At 51.5% G+C, this 15,791-nt stretch overlaps 2 protein-coding genes across 2 annotated transcripts; both read left to right on the forward strand.

The window, feature by feature from the left end:
• The first annotated feature begins 5,958 nt into the window (after positions 1-5,958).
• On the forward strand, positions 5,959-13,666 carry F12 (coagulation factor XII). The gene is made up of 14 exons (XM_004737470.3): positions 5,959-6,073; positions 6,439-6,496; positions 9,809-9,908; positions 10,048-10,118; positions 10,420-10,530; positions 10,668-10,799; positions 10,949-11,053; positions 11,214-11,379; positions 11,473-11,675; positions 11,772-11,994; positions 12,199-12,335; positions 12,433-12,582; positions 13,108-13,256; positions 13,353-13,666. Exons 1-14 carry the CDS (start codon positions 6,017-6,019, stop codon positions 13,518-13,520), a joined length of 1,830 nt encoding a protein of 609 aa, XP_004737527.1. The 5' UTR covers positions 5,959-6,016; the 3' UTR covers positions 13,521-13,666.
• A 1,131-nt stretch (positions 13,667-14,797) lies between these two features.
• Positions 14,798-15,344, forward strand: PFN3 (profilin 3). The gene has a single exon (XM_004737472.3). The coding sequence runs from the start codon at positions 14,885-14,887 to the stop codon at positions 15,296-15,298; it is 414 nt and encodes a 137-aa protein (XP_004737529.1). The 5' UTR covers positions 14,798-14,884; the 3' UTR covers positions 15,299-15,344.
• Positions 15,345-15,791: the final 447 nt, after the last annotated feature.

Below are 15,791 nucleotides of genomic sequence, written 5' to 3' on the forward strand. Positions count from 1 at the left end.
TAGGACAACAGAGGTGGGGCCTCTGGGTCACGCCCTGGAGGCCGGATGTTTAATTGGATAAAAGGGGCGTCAGTCCTTCTCTTTGCTGCGCTTTAACTGGGGCAGATGGTGTGGTTGGGGTCCCTGTGACTAGCCTGGGCTTTGCGAAGGTTTGCTGTCTTGGGCCTCCTGCGGGCCGGCTTCGAACTGTTTTGAGCCATGTGTTCAGCCGTATTCCTTTGAGTTGGCCCCTTCTGGAGAGCGCACATCGGAAGCGGGGAGAGGACCCGAGGAGGTGGTTGGCCTCCCCAGCGGCTCCTTGGCCTCCGGGCCCCCGCCCCGCCCCTGCAGCCGGATGTTGTGATTTCTCTCCACCCACACGGCCTCGCCCGCCCTTGGCTCTGCGGCCTTATAAGGCAGCGCTACCACCCCGAGACGTTGGGGTGAGCTCACACCCATTATACAGGTGGTGAACAGAAGTGCCAGAAGTCCCGCAGCTGACTAGAGGCCAGAAGCTTGGAAGAAAACAAGGCCAACATCCTACTCCCTCCACTCCCACTTCACACAACACAAAACGGAGACTTGCCTAAACTGAGCGAGTAAGAGTAAGGCAGAGCCGAGTTCAGCCAGGTTTCTCTGATCCCTATCCATTCATTCATCCAAAAATTCAGAGCCCTCGCTTTGTGCCAGGCATTGACACAGTGCTGGGGAAAAGAGTAGTGTCAGCCAAGCTCTCTGCTTACATGCTAGAAGGGTGGTAAAGGTTAGTCTGTAAATAAACAGGATGGTCACAGAGAGTGGTAAGTGCAATTAAGACATTAAGACAAAATACTAAAATACAAAATACTAAAGTGTGAGGGGATAATGGTCTTAGGGTGTGACATTTGAGGAGATCCAATAGACACGTGTGGCTACCGTGATAGACAATACAGAAAATATCTCCATCATCACAGAAAGTTCTGCCAGATAGCACTAGTCTGGAAGAAGAAATGGCTTCCATTTGTACAAAGGTTCCGTGGTGACAGCCTGAATAACGGAGAAAGACGGTGCAACCAACTGAGGAGGTACTTTCTGATCCCCTAAACTCGTCTTTGAACAGGCAGTTCTGCCACCTTTTGGAAATTTATGCCCCAAGTCTCTGTGAGAGAGAAGTGGGGTGTTGTGTGTGGGTATCCAGACGTCCGTGAGCAGGAGCCTGATGGCTTCTGACTTCTTATCCCATAGACCCATGCCCCAGCTGTACAAAGATGGAAGCCAGGGCAAGAGAACAGTGCCTTTCTGCTCTAATATAAGTTGTTGGAAGACATCCAGATGTGCAGGAAGAACTGGGGCAGATGTGTAGAAACTGCTGAGAAGGGGAAGTGTGTCTATATGGGAAAGTTTCTTCGCAAATTTCTGTAAATTGAGTCCTAACCATATGCGAGGCTCTGCTCTGCTAGTTTGTTTGTTTGTTTGTTTCTTCTTTTTTCCTTCCTTTCTACCTTCTTTCCTTCCTTCCTTCCTTCCTTCTTTCTTTCTTCCTGACTTATTATTTATTTATTTGAGAGACAGTGCAGGGGCAGGGTTGGGGAGAGGCAGAGGGAGAGGGAGAGTCTTAAGCAGACTCTGCTGAGATCAGGACCCTGAGCTAGAAACAGGGATCAGATACTTAAGGACTGTAGCACCCAGGTGCCCCCAGGCTCTGCCCTTTCAAGTGCATCCCCATTCAGCCATCTCAACAAGCTGGCCAGGCAGTGAGTGTCCCTCCCTCCCTAGAGAGGTGTGGTGGTTAAGGTTCATAGAGGCTGACAAATTATGGAAAGAGCCCAAATGTCCATTGACTGATGAATGGATGAAGAAGATGTGGGGGCACCCCCAGGTCGCTCAGTTGGTTAAATCCCCAACTCTTGATTTTGACTCAGGTCATGATCTCAGGGTAGTGAGATTGAGCCTTGCATCCAGCTATGCACTGGGCGTGGAGCTTGCTTAAGTTTGTCTCTCTCCCTCTCCTTCTGCAACCCCCATCCTTTTCTCTCTCTCTTTCTCTCTCTCTCTTCCTCTCCAAAAAAAGTGTGGTGCGTGCCCTCACGTGCGTGTGCGCGCGCACACACACACACACACACACACACACAGGAATATTACTCAGCCATCAAAAATAATGAAATCTTGCCATTTGCAACAACATGGTTGGAACTAGAGTATATTAGGCTAAGCAAAATAAACCAGTCAGAGAAAGACAAATATCATCTGATTATACCATATGATTTCACTCATATGTGGAATTTAATAAACAAAACAGATGAACATAGGGGAAGGGAAGGAAAAATAAAATAAGATAAAAACAGAGAGGGAGGACTGCCTGGGTGGCTCAGTCGATTGAGGGTCTGTCTTCGGTGTGGGTCAGGATCCTGGAGTCCTGGGTTTGAGTCCCGCATGAGGCTCCTTGCTCAGCGGGAATTCTGCTTCTCCCCCTGCCTCTGCCCCTTCCCCCCATTCATATTTTCTCTCTCTCTCTCTCTCTCTCTCTCTCTCTCTCTTTCTCTCTGTATCCTTCTCAAATAAATAAATAAAATCATAAAAAAAAAAAAACAGAGAGGGAGGCAAACCATAAGAGACTCCTAACAATAGAGAACAAATTGAGAGCTGCTAGAAGGAAAGTTGGTGGTGTGATGGGCTAAATGAGTGATGGACTCTAGGCCATTTGTTCTGATGAGCACTGGGTGTTATACATAAGTGATGAATCACTAAATTCTACTCCAAAAATCAATACTATACTATATGTTAACTAACTTGAATTTAAAAAATAAAAAACGCTTTGGGGCAGGGGGTTAAAGCCTCTGCCTTCGGCTCAGGTCATGATCCCAGGGTCCTGGGATCGAGCCCCGCATCGGGCTCTCTGCTAGGCAGGGAGCCTACTTCCTCCTCTCTCTCTGTGTGTCAAATAAATAAATAAAATCTTTTAAAAAATTTTTTTAAAAATTGAAAAAGCTTAATAGAAGCTGAGCCCCTGACCCACAGTCACACTGTGGGGTGGGTATCAGTGGCCAAGGTGGAACTGAAGGTTTTCTGATTCAAGTTCACTACTGGTTTTTTTCTTCCAGTCCCTTCTTCTATGGTCATTATTTCCCTACTTAAAACTACTGACTTACAGATTGATTGTGAGAGGTTTTGTTTTGTTTTGTTTTGTTTTAGGAACTTCCTGGTAACAATACATGAAGTCTTGCAACAGTTAGGACTTCTGGTTATGACTAAAACTGGCTTAGGCAAAAAAAGGGAATTTATTGGTTCAAGTAACTGAAAAGAAGAGGTTGTAGTTCTGATTTTATGTGTCTTTGGATCCCAGGTCTCAAATAGTGTCACTTAAAATTTGTCTTTCCCATATTCTGACTTTTACTCTGCTTTAAATCTGCATTGTCTTTATTCTCAAGTTTACTCTCTAAGATGTTAAAGATGGCTACCAGCAGCCCCATGCTCACTTTTTATGAATGAGGCAACTTTCTTTTTTCAGATTTTATTTATTTATTTGACAGAAAGAGACACAGCGAGAGAGGGAGCACACGCAAGGTGAGTGGGAGATGGAGAGGCAGGCTTCCTGCTGAGCAGGGAGCCTGATGTGGGGCTCAACCCAGTACCCTGGGATCATGACCTGAGCCAAACACTGAGCCACCCACGCACCCCAATGAGGCAACTTCTATGGGAAGAGAAAGCCTTTACCTTGAAGATTCCAGCAAAAATCCTGGGGTTGCCTCTGACTGGTCTGATTTGGGTCAGGTGCTCATTTTGAGCCAATCACTGAGGGCAGAGAGAGGCAGTGTTCTGATTGGCTAGGTATGGATCACATTCCCACTCCCGCCTCAGCTGAGGGATGGGGTGAGTCATTAGGAATCAGTCCATCTGTATTAGTTATCAATTGCTGGGTAACAAATCATCCAAATATTTATGGCTTAAAACAACAACCAATTATCATTTCTCACTGTTTCTGAAGTTCAAGAATCAATTACACCTTAAAAAAAAAAAGAAGTCAGAACAACTGAGCTGAATGGTTCTGGCTTAAGGTCTGCCATGACGCTGCAGACCAGATGTCATTTGGGGCTGCAGTGTCTACTTCCAAAGTGGCCCATTCAGACTGGCTTTGGTTGTTGGCAGGTGATTTTACTTTCTCTTCACATGGGCCTCTCTGTAGGCTTGCTTGAGTGACCTCACAACACGGTAGTTGCTTCTCCTAAAGGGAGCAATCCAGGAAACCAAGGCAGAAACCGCAATCCTTTTTATGACCTGGGCTTCCGCCATATTCTCTTGGACACAAAGAACAGCTCTGACTCTGACTTGGTGTGGGAAGAGACTATACAAAGCATGCATACCAGGAGGTGAGGCTCGACAGGGAATATCTGACCCCCGCAGCATCCCTCCCTCCTTCCTTCCCTGTTTGTTTCACTTTTCCTGTGCGTAGCCTTCGTTGTCAGGCAGACTCTCCTCAAGCAGTGACAAAGATGGCCAACAACATCTCTGGGCTTGCATTCCTGGTGACACCAGTGGGAAGAAAGGGTCTCTTTCCCAAAAGTTCTGGCAAAAGTCCCAAGGCAGAGTCTGATTGGCCAAGCATGTATATGCTTATCCCTGAACTAATGGCTGTGATCTGGAGTTACCATGCTGTCTGACTGGCCAGCCCTAGAACTGAGGGTAGAGCTGGAAACCCTAGAACTGAGGATGAAGGCAGATTGGTTCCCAAAGGAAAATTCAGGTGTCACTCCTAAACCACAGTAAATGGTTTTTGAGCAGGAGAAACAATAATACCACCCTATCTCCCTTCCTTGAGCTCCAACTGCACTTCTTAGTAGTAGCTCTTGGTTTGGCATTTTTCTCATGGGATTATTTAATTTCTTGGCTCCCTTTCTGTGGTAGGTAGAATTCTAAGATGGTCCCGAGGATCCATGGTGAATACATACCTTCTCCTCATTATTCAACCCAACACAAATCTAGATGTTGTGTAGAAGAATGCTGCAAATGTAATTAGGGTACCAAATAAACTGACCTTAAAATGAGATTATCCTTGGTGGGCCTGGCCCAATCAGGTGAGCCCTTAAATGGAATGGGGTTCTAACTGGCAAGGGAGATTCAAAGTGTGAGAGAGAATCAACATGGTGGAGGTTATCTGTCGCTAACTTGAAAGATGGAAGAGGCCACATGGCAAAAATACAAGAAGCTTCTAGGACCTGAGGCTGGCTCCTGGCTTACAGTCAGCAAAGAAACTGGAATTTCAGTCCTACAAATGCAAGGAACTGAATTCTGCCAACCATCTGAATGACCTTGGAAGTGGATTTTACCCCACACCTCCCAGAGAACTCGGCCTTGATCAGGTTCGTGATTCCCTGAGCAGAAAGCCCAGGCACACAGTGCCAGACTTTCGACCTACAGATTTGTGAACAAATGGGTATTGGTTTTTGTTTTGTTTTTTGTTTTGTTTAGATTTTATTTATTTATTTGACAGAGATCACAAGTAGGCAGAGAAGCAGGCAGAGAGAGGGGGGTGGAAACAGGCTCCCTGCTAGCTGAGAGCCCGTTGTGGGGCTCCATCCCAGGACCCTGAGATCATGACCTGAGCCTAAAGCAGAGGCTTAACCCACTGAGCAATCCAGGCGCCCTACATGGGTATTGTTTTAAGCTGCAAAGTTTGTTGTTAATTTTTGGCAGCAATAGAATATGAATTTACTTGCCATGGACTCTAAGATCACTGAAATAGGAAACCTCTCCTCGATCTCTTTAACTTCCCCTCAGGAGGACCTGAAACATAAAGTCCCTCTTCCTGCTTCCCACTATCTGTGAAATAGATGGGGAGACCAGCTCCTCATCGTTCTATCCACACACTGCAAATCCCAGCTCTTCCGTCCTTGGGAGCCTAGTGAGAAAGCTGCTCTGCTTGGCTTTCCACAAACAGCCTGTGCCTGCAAGGCCCAGGAGGGCGGCTTGGCCGATCTCCACGTCCCAGGACTCAGGAACCTTTGACCAATTCTGCTGACCTGGACTCCTGGGCAAGCAGCTGGACTAACAGACAGACACCATGAGGGCTCTGCTGTTTCTGGGGTCCCTGCTGGGAAGCCTGGAGTCAGCGCTTTTGGTGAGGGCTTTGGGAACCAGGAGGATTGTGCTGGGATAGCCCTGGGGGTTCTTATCATAGCCTTGGCCTCTGCTCATGCCCTTTTGGTCCAGGTGACTGGCAGGCCTGTTTGGAAAGGTGAGAATAACCCATAAGGCCCAGATGGAAGAAAGAGAGAGAGACAGCCAGAGCTGGTGGATATGAAGACATGGACTTCATTTCTGGGGGAAGGGACCTTGAGGAGACAAGGGGGAGAGGAAGGGTCCAGGTCTTTTGAGGAAATTTCTGCATTTCTGAGACGTGAGAGGAAGCCGAGAACTGGCATGGGATCAGAGGCAGGCTATGACTTTCTGGGAAAATTCTCTGCCCTCTTCTCTCCCTTATAGATTCCACCTTGGAAAACCCCCAAGGAGCATAAGCACAGAAAGGATGAGCACACAGTGGGTAAGTACCCTGGTTGCACTTCCTAAGAGACTCTTGGGTGGGAATGAGCATGTTGGGGAACAGTTTTGGGCCCTTGGAGCAAGGGGAGGGATCCCCGCACTCTTCACTTTGTCTCCACTTTGGCTGGCATTCAAACCAGTGTGTCTACTGTGCACCAGGGCTCGTGCCCATGGGCACTGGGGACCCCCAGTGAACTGTGCGCTCCTTGAGGGCAGGCCTTGAGCTGTGTCTGAGTGCCCAGTCCAGTGCCTTCCCATCGTCTTTCATTTCCCTAGCCTCTCCTCTTCCTCCCCTTCCCTCTGTACATTTCACGGGCATCAGTCATGCCACACAGAGGCTGGGGGGCTTGATGAACAAGGAAGGATCAGAGCAGGGCTCTGGAACCTAAATGCCTCTTAACCCTGGCTTCATCTCTTATGTGCTGGGTGACTCTGGGCAAGTGACTTGACCTCTTCAAGCTTCAGTTTCCTCAGCCATAAAGGCTGGTAATAGTAAAACCTCTTAGGGTTGTGGACGAGAAACGAGTCGTTAATCCCTGTGAAGCACTTGGCCCACAGATTGCGGCCTGGTTAATGATTAAACTCTATTAGCTTTTACTTACCAAGCTCTCTTTTAAAGGGGGATGTCTGCATCTCTCCCCTTCAAGCCAGGCCACGACTCTCCATTGCCTTCATTCTTCCTGGCTCTCAATATTTGCCTAGAATTGTGAAATCCTGTGGACCCTGCCCTGGTAACCCTTGTGTAGTGAGGCCAGGCCCAGCTCCTCAGTGTGGCACTAGGGCCCCCCACACCCAACACTGCCTGCCTCTGCCTCCTTTCCTCATCCTTTTGCAACCCGCTGAACTGCTTCCTTCTCTCTTGCCTGAGCCAACCTAGGTGCCCTGCCCTTGCCTAACCACCTACCTGAGGTCCTCCTCCTCTCTGTCCATCCCATTGGCATCTTAAAGGTCCATCTAAAACTTTCTCCTTTACTCCTATTCCTGGTTTGGCCCTCAGCAGGTGCCACTGTGCCTTTAGAAACAAAATAGCAGCTGATGCTTATTCAACACATACTATGGGCCAGACCTTATGCTAAGTGCTCAATAGATATTATCTCATGTAAGCTTCACAACCCTTCTCTGAAGTAGATCTTCAAGTCCTGTCATTCCTGGTTGTCATGTTAGGTAAAGTCACCAAGACCACTGAATTACCAAATACTGAATGGCTGTTCCTAAAGGAAACATAAGATGAGGTTCCTGTGAGCTCCAGTCACGGCATTTTCATCAATTGTCGATAGAAAATCTCGTTTTATGTGTGCTTCTCTTTCAAGACGCTTTCCTTAATCTATTGTTACATCATTGATACAGAAGCCGTGGCCAGCAGCACTGTAACTCATGCCTGGACAAAGCTTATCTCACCCAGAAACACTCTCCGTAGGACCTATCATGACCTGCTTGCACTTAGGAAATTCAACACTATATTTGCGGGCCATTTTCAACAGTAAAAGCATCTACCAGAAGTACAAGATTTCAGAAATGTGGCTCTAAGTAGGCCATAAAAGGACACTTCTTTGGTTTTTTGTTTTGTTTTGTTTTTAAGATTTTATTCATTTATTTGACACAGAGAGAGAAAGAGCGAGAGAGGGAACATAAGCAGGCAGAGTGGGAGAGGGAGAAGCAGGCTCCCCACTGAGCAGGGAGCCTAGAGTGAAGCAGGGTTCAATCCCAGGACCCTGGGATCAGGACTTGAGCCAAAGGCAGACGCTTAATGACTGAGCCACCCAGGAGTCCCAAAGGACACTTTTTTTTTTTTTTTAAGATTGTATTTATTTACTTGACAGGCAGAGATCATAAGTAGGCAGGGAAGCAGGCAGAGAGAGAGAGAGAGGAGGAAGCAGGCTCCCTGCTGAGCAGAGAGCCCCATGCGATGCAGGGCTCAATCGAAGGACTCTGAGGCAGAGGCAGACAAAGGCAGAGGCTTTAACCCACTGAGCCACCCAGGCACTCCTAAAGGACACTTCTTTACAGGAGAAGAGCTGAAACAGTAGGCAGAGCGTTACCTTGTTTCCCCTCAGCTAGGAATGTGTTTCAGCCACCTCACATTTTTCACTGTTCTGTGCATGTCTATGAATGACCAGAAAAGCATCTTGAGAATTGGTTTTGGGAATACATATAAATTTGTGCAAGAAGGCAGGTTTGCAAATATGGCAAATAGAGAGGTTTGAGGGTACAGTTTTAGAAAATAATAATAGCAATATTTTCATTGTAAAAACTTTAGAAATTACAGAAATGCAAAGGAAGAGAAAATTCCTCTGTAATCCACTATCTTCTTAAAAAACCACTCCTACAAACTTTGGAGCATGTCCTTCCAGATTTCTTTTTAATGCATATGTAAATATATTTGTACAAAAATAGGTTCACATTTGACATGCTGTTTTTAACTTGGTCTTCATTTAAAATTATGTTTTCTGTACTAGGATATCTGCATTATTAAAAGTTATTTTTATTATAAAATATGCATTACATAAAATTTACCATCACAATCATTTTTAAGTATACAGTTCAGTGGTATTAAGCACATTCTATTGGCCTGCAAACATCACCACCCTCCATTTCCAGAAAATTTTTTCATCTTGCAAAACTGAAGCTCTTCAACCGTATGGTTGACCCTTGAACCACAAGCTTAGCAGAGCTGATGCCCTCCCTCCTGTGCAGTAGAAAATACATGTAGAACTTTTGACTCCCCCAAACTTAACTACTAATAGCCTACTGTAGCCTACCGACAGGAAGCCTTACTGATAATGTAAACAGTCAATTAACACATAGTTTGTATATTAAATGTATTAAAAATATATATTTGCAATAAAGTAAGCTAGAGAAAAGAAAATATTAAGAAAATCATAAGGAGAACACATCTGTAGTACTGTATTTATTGCAAAAAGTCCACTTATAAGCAGACCTGTGTGGTTCAAACTTGGGTTTTTCAAGGGTCAACTATATTATTATCGTTGCCACTTTACACAGGAGGAAACTAAGGCTCAGAGCAGTCAAGCGACTTCTGCAGTCGACTAGTATTTATTAAGTGCCTACTGGGTGGCAAGCACTCTTCTAGACCTGGGGCTGCAGACTTGCCCAAGGTTACACAGCGAGTAGGTGGTGAAATTGGAGTCCACTCCAGCTGTCTGACTGCAGAGCTGAAGCTCTTGTGCACAATGCAGTCTTGAAGGCACAGAGATCTTCTCAAGGGTCCTGTTTTCCAACCAGACCTGGAGGGGTGGCACCTGGGCAGTGTGGGGAAGGGGGAACATCATCAGGGCTTGTGTTATCTCTGCAGTTCTCACGGTCACTGGGGAACCCTGCTACTTCCCCTTCCAGTACAACCGGCAGCTGTACCATAAATGTATCCACAGGGGCCGGCCCGGCCCCCGGCCCTGGTAAGACTACCCAGAAAGGGTGGGAGCCGGGGCCTGTGGAAGATGGAGCCTGCCCATCCTTCTGCCCCCGGAAGCCTGCTTGGAGAGAGGGGCTCTGACAGGGGAAGGCAGAGGAGGGAAGCTTCATCTCTTTCTACAGGTGTGCTACCACCCCCAACTTCGAGCAGGACCAGCAATGGGGATACTGCCTGGAGCCCAAGAAAGTGCAAGGTGCTACACACAGCCTTTGGGGTGGCCCGGGGCCCTCTCCTCCCCACTAGTTACTCTCCTGGGTGTCATTAGCACCTATACACCTGGTATTTTGGTCCCATCCAGACCCGTCCCTCCCTCTGGAGGGGAAGGTTCTAGGAGAAGGTAGCCCCATTTTGCAGGTAGGTAAACTAAAGCATGGAAAGTGTTGGGAGTGCCAAGGTCACAAGACAAGCAGGTTTGGGTAGGGACTTGGCCCCCCCAGACCCCAGCTGTCTGACTCAGGCTCTCCACTCTTCCTTTCACTGTGTCCATCTCTCAGACCACTGCAGCAAACACAGCCCCTGCCAGAAGGGAGGGACCTGTGTGAACATGCCACATGGCCCACACTGTATCTGTCCAGAACACTTCACTGGGAAGCACTGCGAGAGAGGTAAGGAGATGGTGAAGTCAGGGGAGAGGATCCTGGGGAAATAGGGCAGTCCTGGGCCTACTGGTTTCTGGATCCCCAGGGACTGGGCAAGATCCCAGCCTCTCCTGAGACCACTGCTCCCGCTCCTCTGTCCCCAGAGAAGTGTTTTGAGCCTCAGCTTCTTCAATTCTTCCACGAGAAAGAAATATGGCATAGGCTCGAGCCAGCAGGTGTGGCCAAGTGCCAGTGCAAGGGTCCTGAGGCCCACTGCAAGCTGCTGGCCACCCAGGGTGAGTGGATGGGTCGAGAACTGGCCTGGGAGGAAAGCTGAAGGTCGGGAGGAGCAGCTGTTAGGAAATGGGGTGGCGTGTCCAAGGAAAGGGAAATTCTCTGTGGGGTCTTTGGGCCCAGAGGTGGCTCAGTGCCCTCCATCTGCCAGTCTGCCGCACCAACCCGTGCCTCAACGGGGGCAGCTGCTTAGAAGCGGAGGGCCACCTCTTGTGCCGTTGCCCCGCTGGCTACGCTGGACGCATGTGCGACGTGGGTGAGTCGTGGGTGAGTCGGGATCTTGGGGGACGCAGAAGCTCCGCCCCCAGGTAGGAAGGGCTCCGGGAGCGGGAGTCGGGTGAGTGGGGGAAAGGGGCTGAGAGGGTGGTGGGAAGCCATACCGCCTCCCGACTGCAAGGAGCCTCCTCTCTCCCCAGACACTGAGGCGCACTGCTACGAAGGCCGCGGGCAGGACTACCGCGGTAGAGCCGCGACTGCGCTCTCGGGTGCCCGGTGTCGACCGTGGGCCTCCGAGGCCACCTATCAGAAAGTGACTGCAGAGCAAGAGCTTAACTGGGGATTGGGCAACCATGCCTTCTGCCGGTGCTCTGGATGGGGCGGGTAGGGCGTCCCCCTCTCCCCCAGGGCCCTCTGCGGCTCCTCGCGCTTTAACAGCGCCCCCTACCGCGGTTGTAGGAACCCGGACAATGACACCCGCCCGTGGTGCTTCGTGTGGAGTGGCGACCGGCTGAGCTGGGAATATTGCCGCCTGGCACGGTGCCGGGCCCCAAACCTGGCGGCTCCTCAGAACCTGTCTCCAAGCCGGGTCCCCTCTGGGCACCCGGACCTTCCCTTGCCCTCGCTTTTGGCACTGCAGAAGCCTCAGCCCCCGACCCCAGGTAGTTGGGAAGGGGCGGGAAATCGGAGGGTGCACGGCGAGCTACCTTCCAGCCGTTGGTGGGTCTCCCAGCACTCAGCCTGAGCTGCTCCCACAGCCTCGGGCGCCACGCCGGAGCAGCCCATTTCTGTGCCCAGTTCGGGCTGCGGACAGCGGCTCCGGAAACGGCTGTCCTCTCTGAGCCGCGTCGTCGGGGGCCTAGTGGCCCTGCCTGGGGCTCACCCCTACATCGCCGCGCTGTACTGGCGCCACAATTTCTGCGCGGGAAGCCTCATCGCCTCCTGCTGGGTGCTGACGGCAGCTCACTGCCTGCAGAACCGGCAAGTCCCCGCCCGGACCCTCAGCTCCTGGCTCCTACGTGCCCGGCTATCGCGCGCCCCCCGCCCCAACCCTTGCCCTACCTCCCCGCACCCTTCCCCAGCCCCCCAGAAGGAAGCTGAAACCCAGCAAAGGGCTCAGGAGCAGAAGGTCAATGGCCTGCCCTGAGAACGCTCCCCACCCCCCCGCACCCCCTCCGCCTGCAGGCCGGCGCCTGAGGAGCTGACGGTGGTGCTCGGCCAGGACCGCCATAACCAGAGCTGTGAGCAGTGCCAGACGCTGGCCGTGCGCGCGTACAGCCTGCACGAGGCCTTCTCGCCCATCACCTACCAGCACGACCTGGGTGCGTGGGGGCGCCCCGGCGGCGACCAGGGGAAAAGTGTGGGGGAGGGCTCTGAGTCCTGGCGTCGGGGTCTCACCCTCCTCCCCGCTTGGGTTAGCGCTGCTGCGCCTGCAGGAGACAGCGGACGGCCACTGCGCGCTCCCGTCGCCTTTCGTTCAGCCGGTGTGCCTGCCGAGCGGCGCTGCCAGCCCAGCCGAGCCCGAGGCCGCGCTCTGCGAGGTGGCCGGCTGGGGCCACCAGTTCGAGGGTAGGCAGAACGTCTGGGGTTGGTAGGGACACCTCTGGCCACTGGGGTAGGCGAGAGAAACCAGCAGTTTGGGTACCACTAGGGACAGGTGGCGCTGACCTGGTGGGTTGGGAGGACTCGTAGGGCCCCTGTCTCTGCAGTCATTCCCCTCCTGCCAGGGCCTGGGCTTCACTGCTTGGTGGGGGCGTCTCCTAAGGGGTACAGAGAGAATCACACTTTCTCTTGGTTCTTTCTGGGCACTGCGATGCAAGAGCTACCCAGAATGCGGCCTCGCTGGGGCAGTCGGTTCGCTAGTTGGCGAGCATTGTTCTGAGACATTGGGGGGGGGAAGGGGGGTGGTGTTCCAAAGCAATCCTGCTCCGCCCCGTGCATTCAAATCCCGAGTCCTCTCTGGTCTCAGTTTTCTTGTCTATAAAATGGTGTTAAGAGCAACTCTCTTTTTCACGAGCTTGCTGCTATAGAGGCCAATTAGTGGGCGGCAAGCAGAGTCGCACTGGGTGTGAGGAACGCGCTCTTGGTTCGCAGGGGCGGGGGAATATTCCAGTTTCCTGCAGGAAGCGCAGGTGCCGCTCATCTCTTCGGAGCGCTGCTCCGCCCCTGAAGTGCACGGATCCTCTTTTACCCCCGGCATGCTCTGCGCTGGCTTCCTCGAGGGCGGCACGGACGCCTGCCAGGTGAGTCCCTGAGCGGGCTTGGCCTTGGCGCCCTCCTCCACCTGGTCAAGTGCAGACCCCAGACCAAGGGTGCTGAGGCGCGTGTCCCCGACCCAGGGTGATTCTGGGGGCCCGCTAGTGTGTGAAGACGATGCCACAGAGAGCCAGCTCATCCTGCGAGGTATCATCAGCTGGGGTTCGGGTTGTGGTGACCGCTACAAGCCAGGTGTGTACACCGACGTGGCCAGCTACCTGACCTGGATCCAGGAGCACATCAACTCCTGAGACTCGTCCAGGGACTCGTCGTTCCCTCCTGAGCAATTCTGGAACGGAAGGGTGGCTGGCCCATGATTATGGATGGCAGGGATTGTGTTCCATTCCTCTTAGCCCCAGGCCTGGAGTAGGCACTCAATAAAGTACTTTTGAAAATGCTTGAGAGGCACAGCTCTGCAGGGGCCCCGATGGGAGACGCCAAGACAGTAAACCCGTGCAGTTCTCCACACCCCTCAGGGAACAGGATCTATTGAGATCTTAAACAAGATATTAGAGATTCATGTCCAGTGGATTTTTACTAAGTGGTACTGTGTACCAAGCCCTGAGCAAGCTGACTCCATATTATTTACTCTTTGTTTGAAACTAATATTAACATTGGAAGTTTCTAGAACAAAGGTTCTCAACCTCTACTGTACACCAGAATCATCTGGGGAGCTTTTTGAACCTATGCCTGAGATCTACCTCGGATCAATTAAATCAGTATCTCTCTATCTCTCTGGATGATTCCATATGCAGTGGAAGAGGAAAACCAGGGCCAGAAAGGCTTAACATTAAAATACGGGTGTGGGGGCACCTGGGTGGCTCAGTGGGTTAAGCCTCTGCCTTCGGCTCAGGTCATGATCCCAGGGTCCTGGGATCGAGCCCCACATCGGGCTCTCTGCTCTACAGGGAGCCTGCTTCCTCCTCTCTCTCTGCCTGTCTCTCTGCCTACTTGTGATCACTGTCAGATAAATAAAGAAAAAATCTTAAAAAAAAAAAAAAAACCACGGGTGTGGACTCAGAGCTGGCAATGTGGAAGATACCCCTTTCCCCCACCAACTTGCACTAGGGCAGTGGGGCTCAAAGTGTGCCTGGACCACCAGTCGCAGCATCAATGGGGAACTTGTTAGAAACGCATTTTTCTCTGGCTGCCTCCCATACTACTGAATCAGAAACTCTTGAGTTGGGACCCAGCAATCTGTTTAACAGATTTCCAGGAGAGTCTGATTTTCCTTAACGTTAAACCAAACTGGGGATTCTGGGGTTTGAATGGTTACCAGGCTGCGAGGTCTAGCTGTCCAGACTTGCTCTTTTTGTTCTTAAACCCATGTGTACTTTGTGCGTGGTGAGCCAATTAAGTTAGCTTTTCAAGGGTTATATGGAGGACGCGATTTCCTCTTTTAGGCTAACTTTCCAACCTCACCACGCCTTCCCCTCGCTCCACGTATACATTCTCCAGTGCATGCAGCCTCTCTGTGACATGGCCATGCCTCAGTGTCACAACCCCCCACCCCCCAACGAGCGTCACAGTGCCTGGGGTTCCAGGCACCGGGAACAGCCGGATAGCCCGGGAAAGTGCGGCCAGACGCGGGGTGGGGGGCGCACTCTGAGCCGGAATGGGAGACTGGAAGGGCTATATCAGTGCGGTGTTGCGTGACCAGCGCATTGACGACGTGGCCATCGTGGGTCACTCAGACAATCGCTGCGTGTGGGCATCGCGCCCCGGAGGCCTTCTGGCTGCCATATCGCCGCAGGAGGTGGGTGTGCTCACAGGGCATGACCGGCGCACCTTCCTGCTGTCGGGCCTCAGCGTGGCGGGCCGCCGCTGCTGCGTCATCCGCGACCACTTGCTGTCTGAGGGCGATGGAGTTCTGGACGCGCGCACCAAGGGGCTGGATGGGCGCGCGGTCTGCGTCGGCCACACCCCGCGCGTGCTCCTCGTGCTCATGGGCAGGCGCGGCGTGCACGGGGGCATCCTCAATAAGACGGTGCATGAACTGATCAAGGGTCTGCGCAAGCAGGGCACCTAGCGGGACAGCTAGGCAGCGGGGCGGCACGGGCAAAATAAATGCTGGACGTGGCTAGCTCATCCTGTATTTGTGCACAGGGCAGTTGCAGATGAGACCAGTTTCCCTGGAAGATTCTTGCAGGCAGGGTTACGTGATGGGCTGGGATTCTGAGTCCAGAGGCTTCCCAGCCTCCCGTACTCTAGACCCGGCCCTCGTACCCATGAGTGCCCCGTAGAAACCTCTGGCCTGATTTCCCAGAGTCCTTTCCCAAAATAACTTTCCACACCTGTGTGCAAGACACACTATAAAGGGAGCCCCTCCCACATCCCTCTGCAGGTGCACCCCAGCCTGGCACTATGGGGTGTCAGGGAGTCAGGAGGAAGGCTGGAGGGCGGTGCACTTCTTACCCCCTTCACTTGGCAGGAGGAAGCCTTTGCAAGTGTTGTGAGTGGGTGATGGAATAGGGCTGGTAGCTTGGAGAGCACCTCTAGGGCTCTCGAGTTCTTGGGTCTCC

This window comes from Mustela putorius, unplaced genomic scaffold (assembly GCF_011764305.1).
Source record: "Mustela putorius furo isolate JIRA1106 unplaced genomic scaffold, ASM1176430v1.1 tig00000145_pilon_pilon_pilon, whole genome shotgun sequence".
Classification (NCBI taxonomy): Eukaryota; Metazoa; Chordata; class Mammalia; order Carnivora; family Mustelidae; genus Mustela; species Mustela putorius.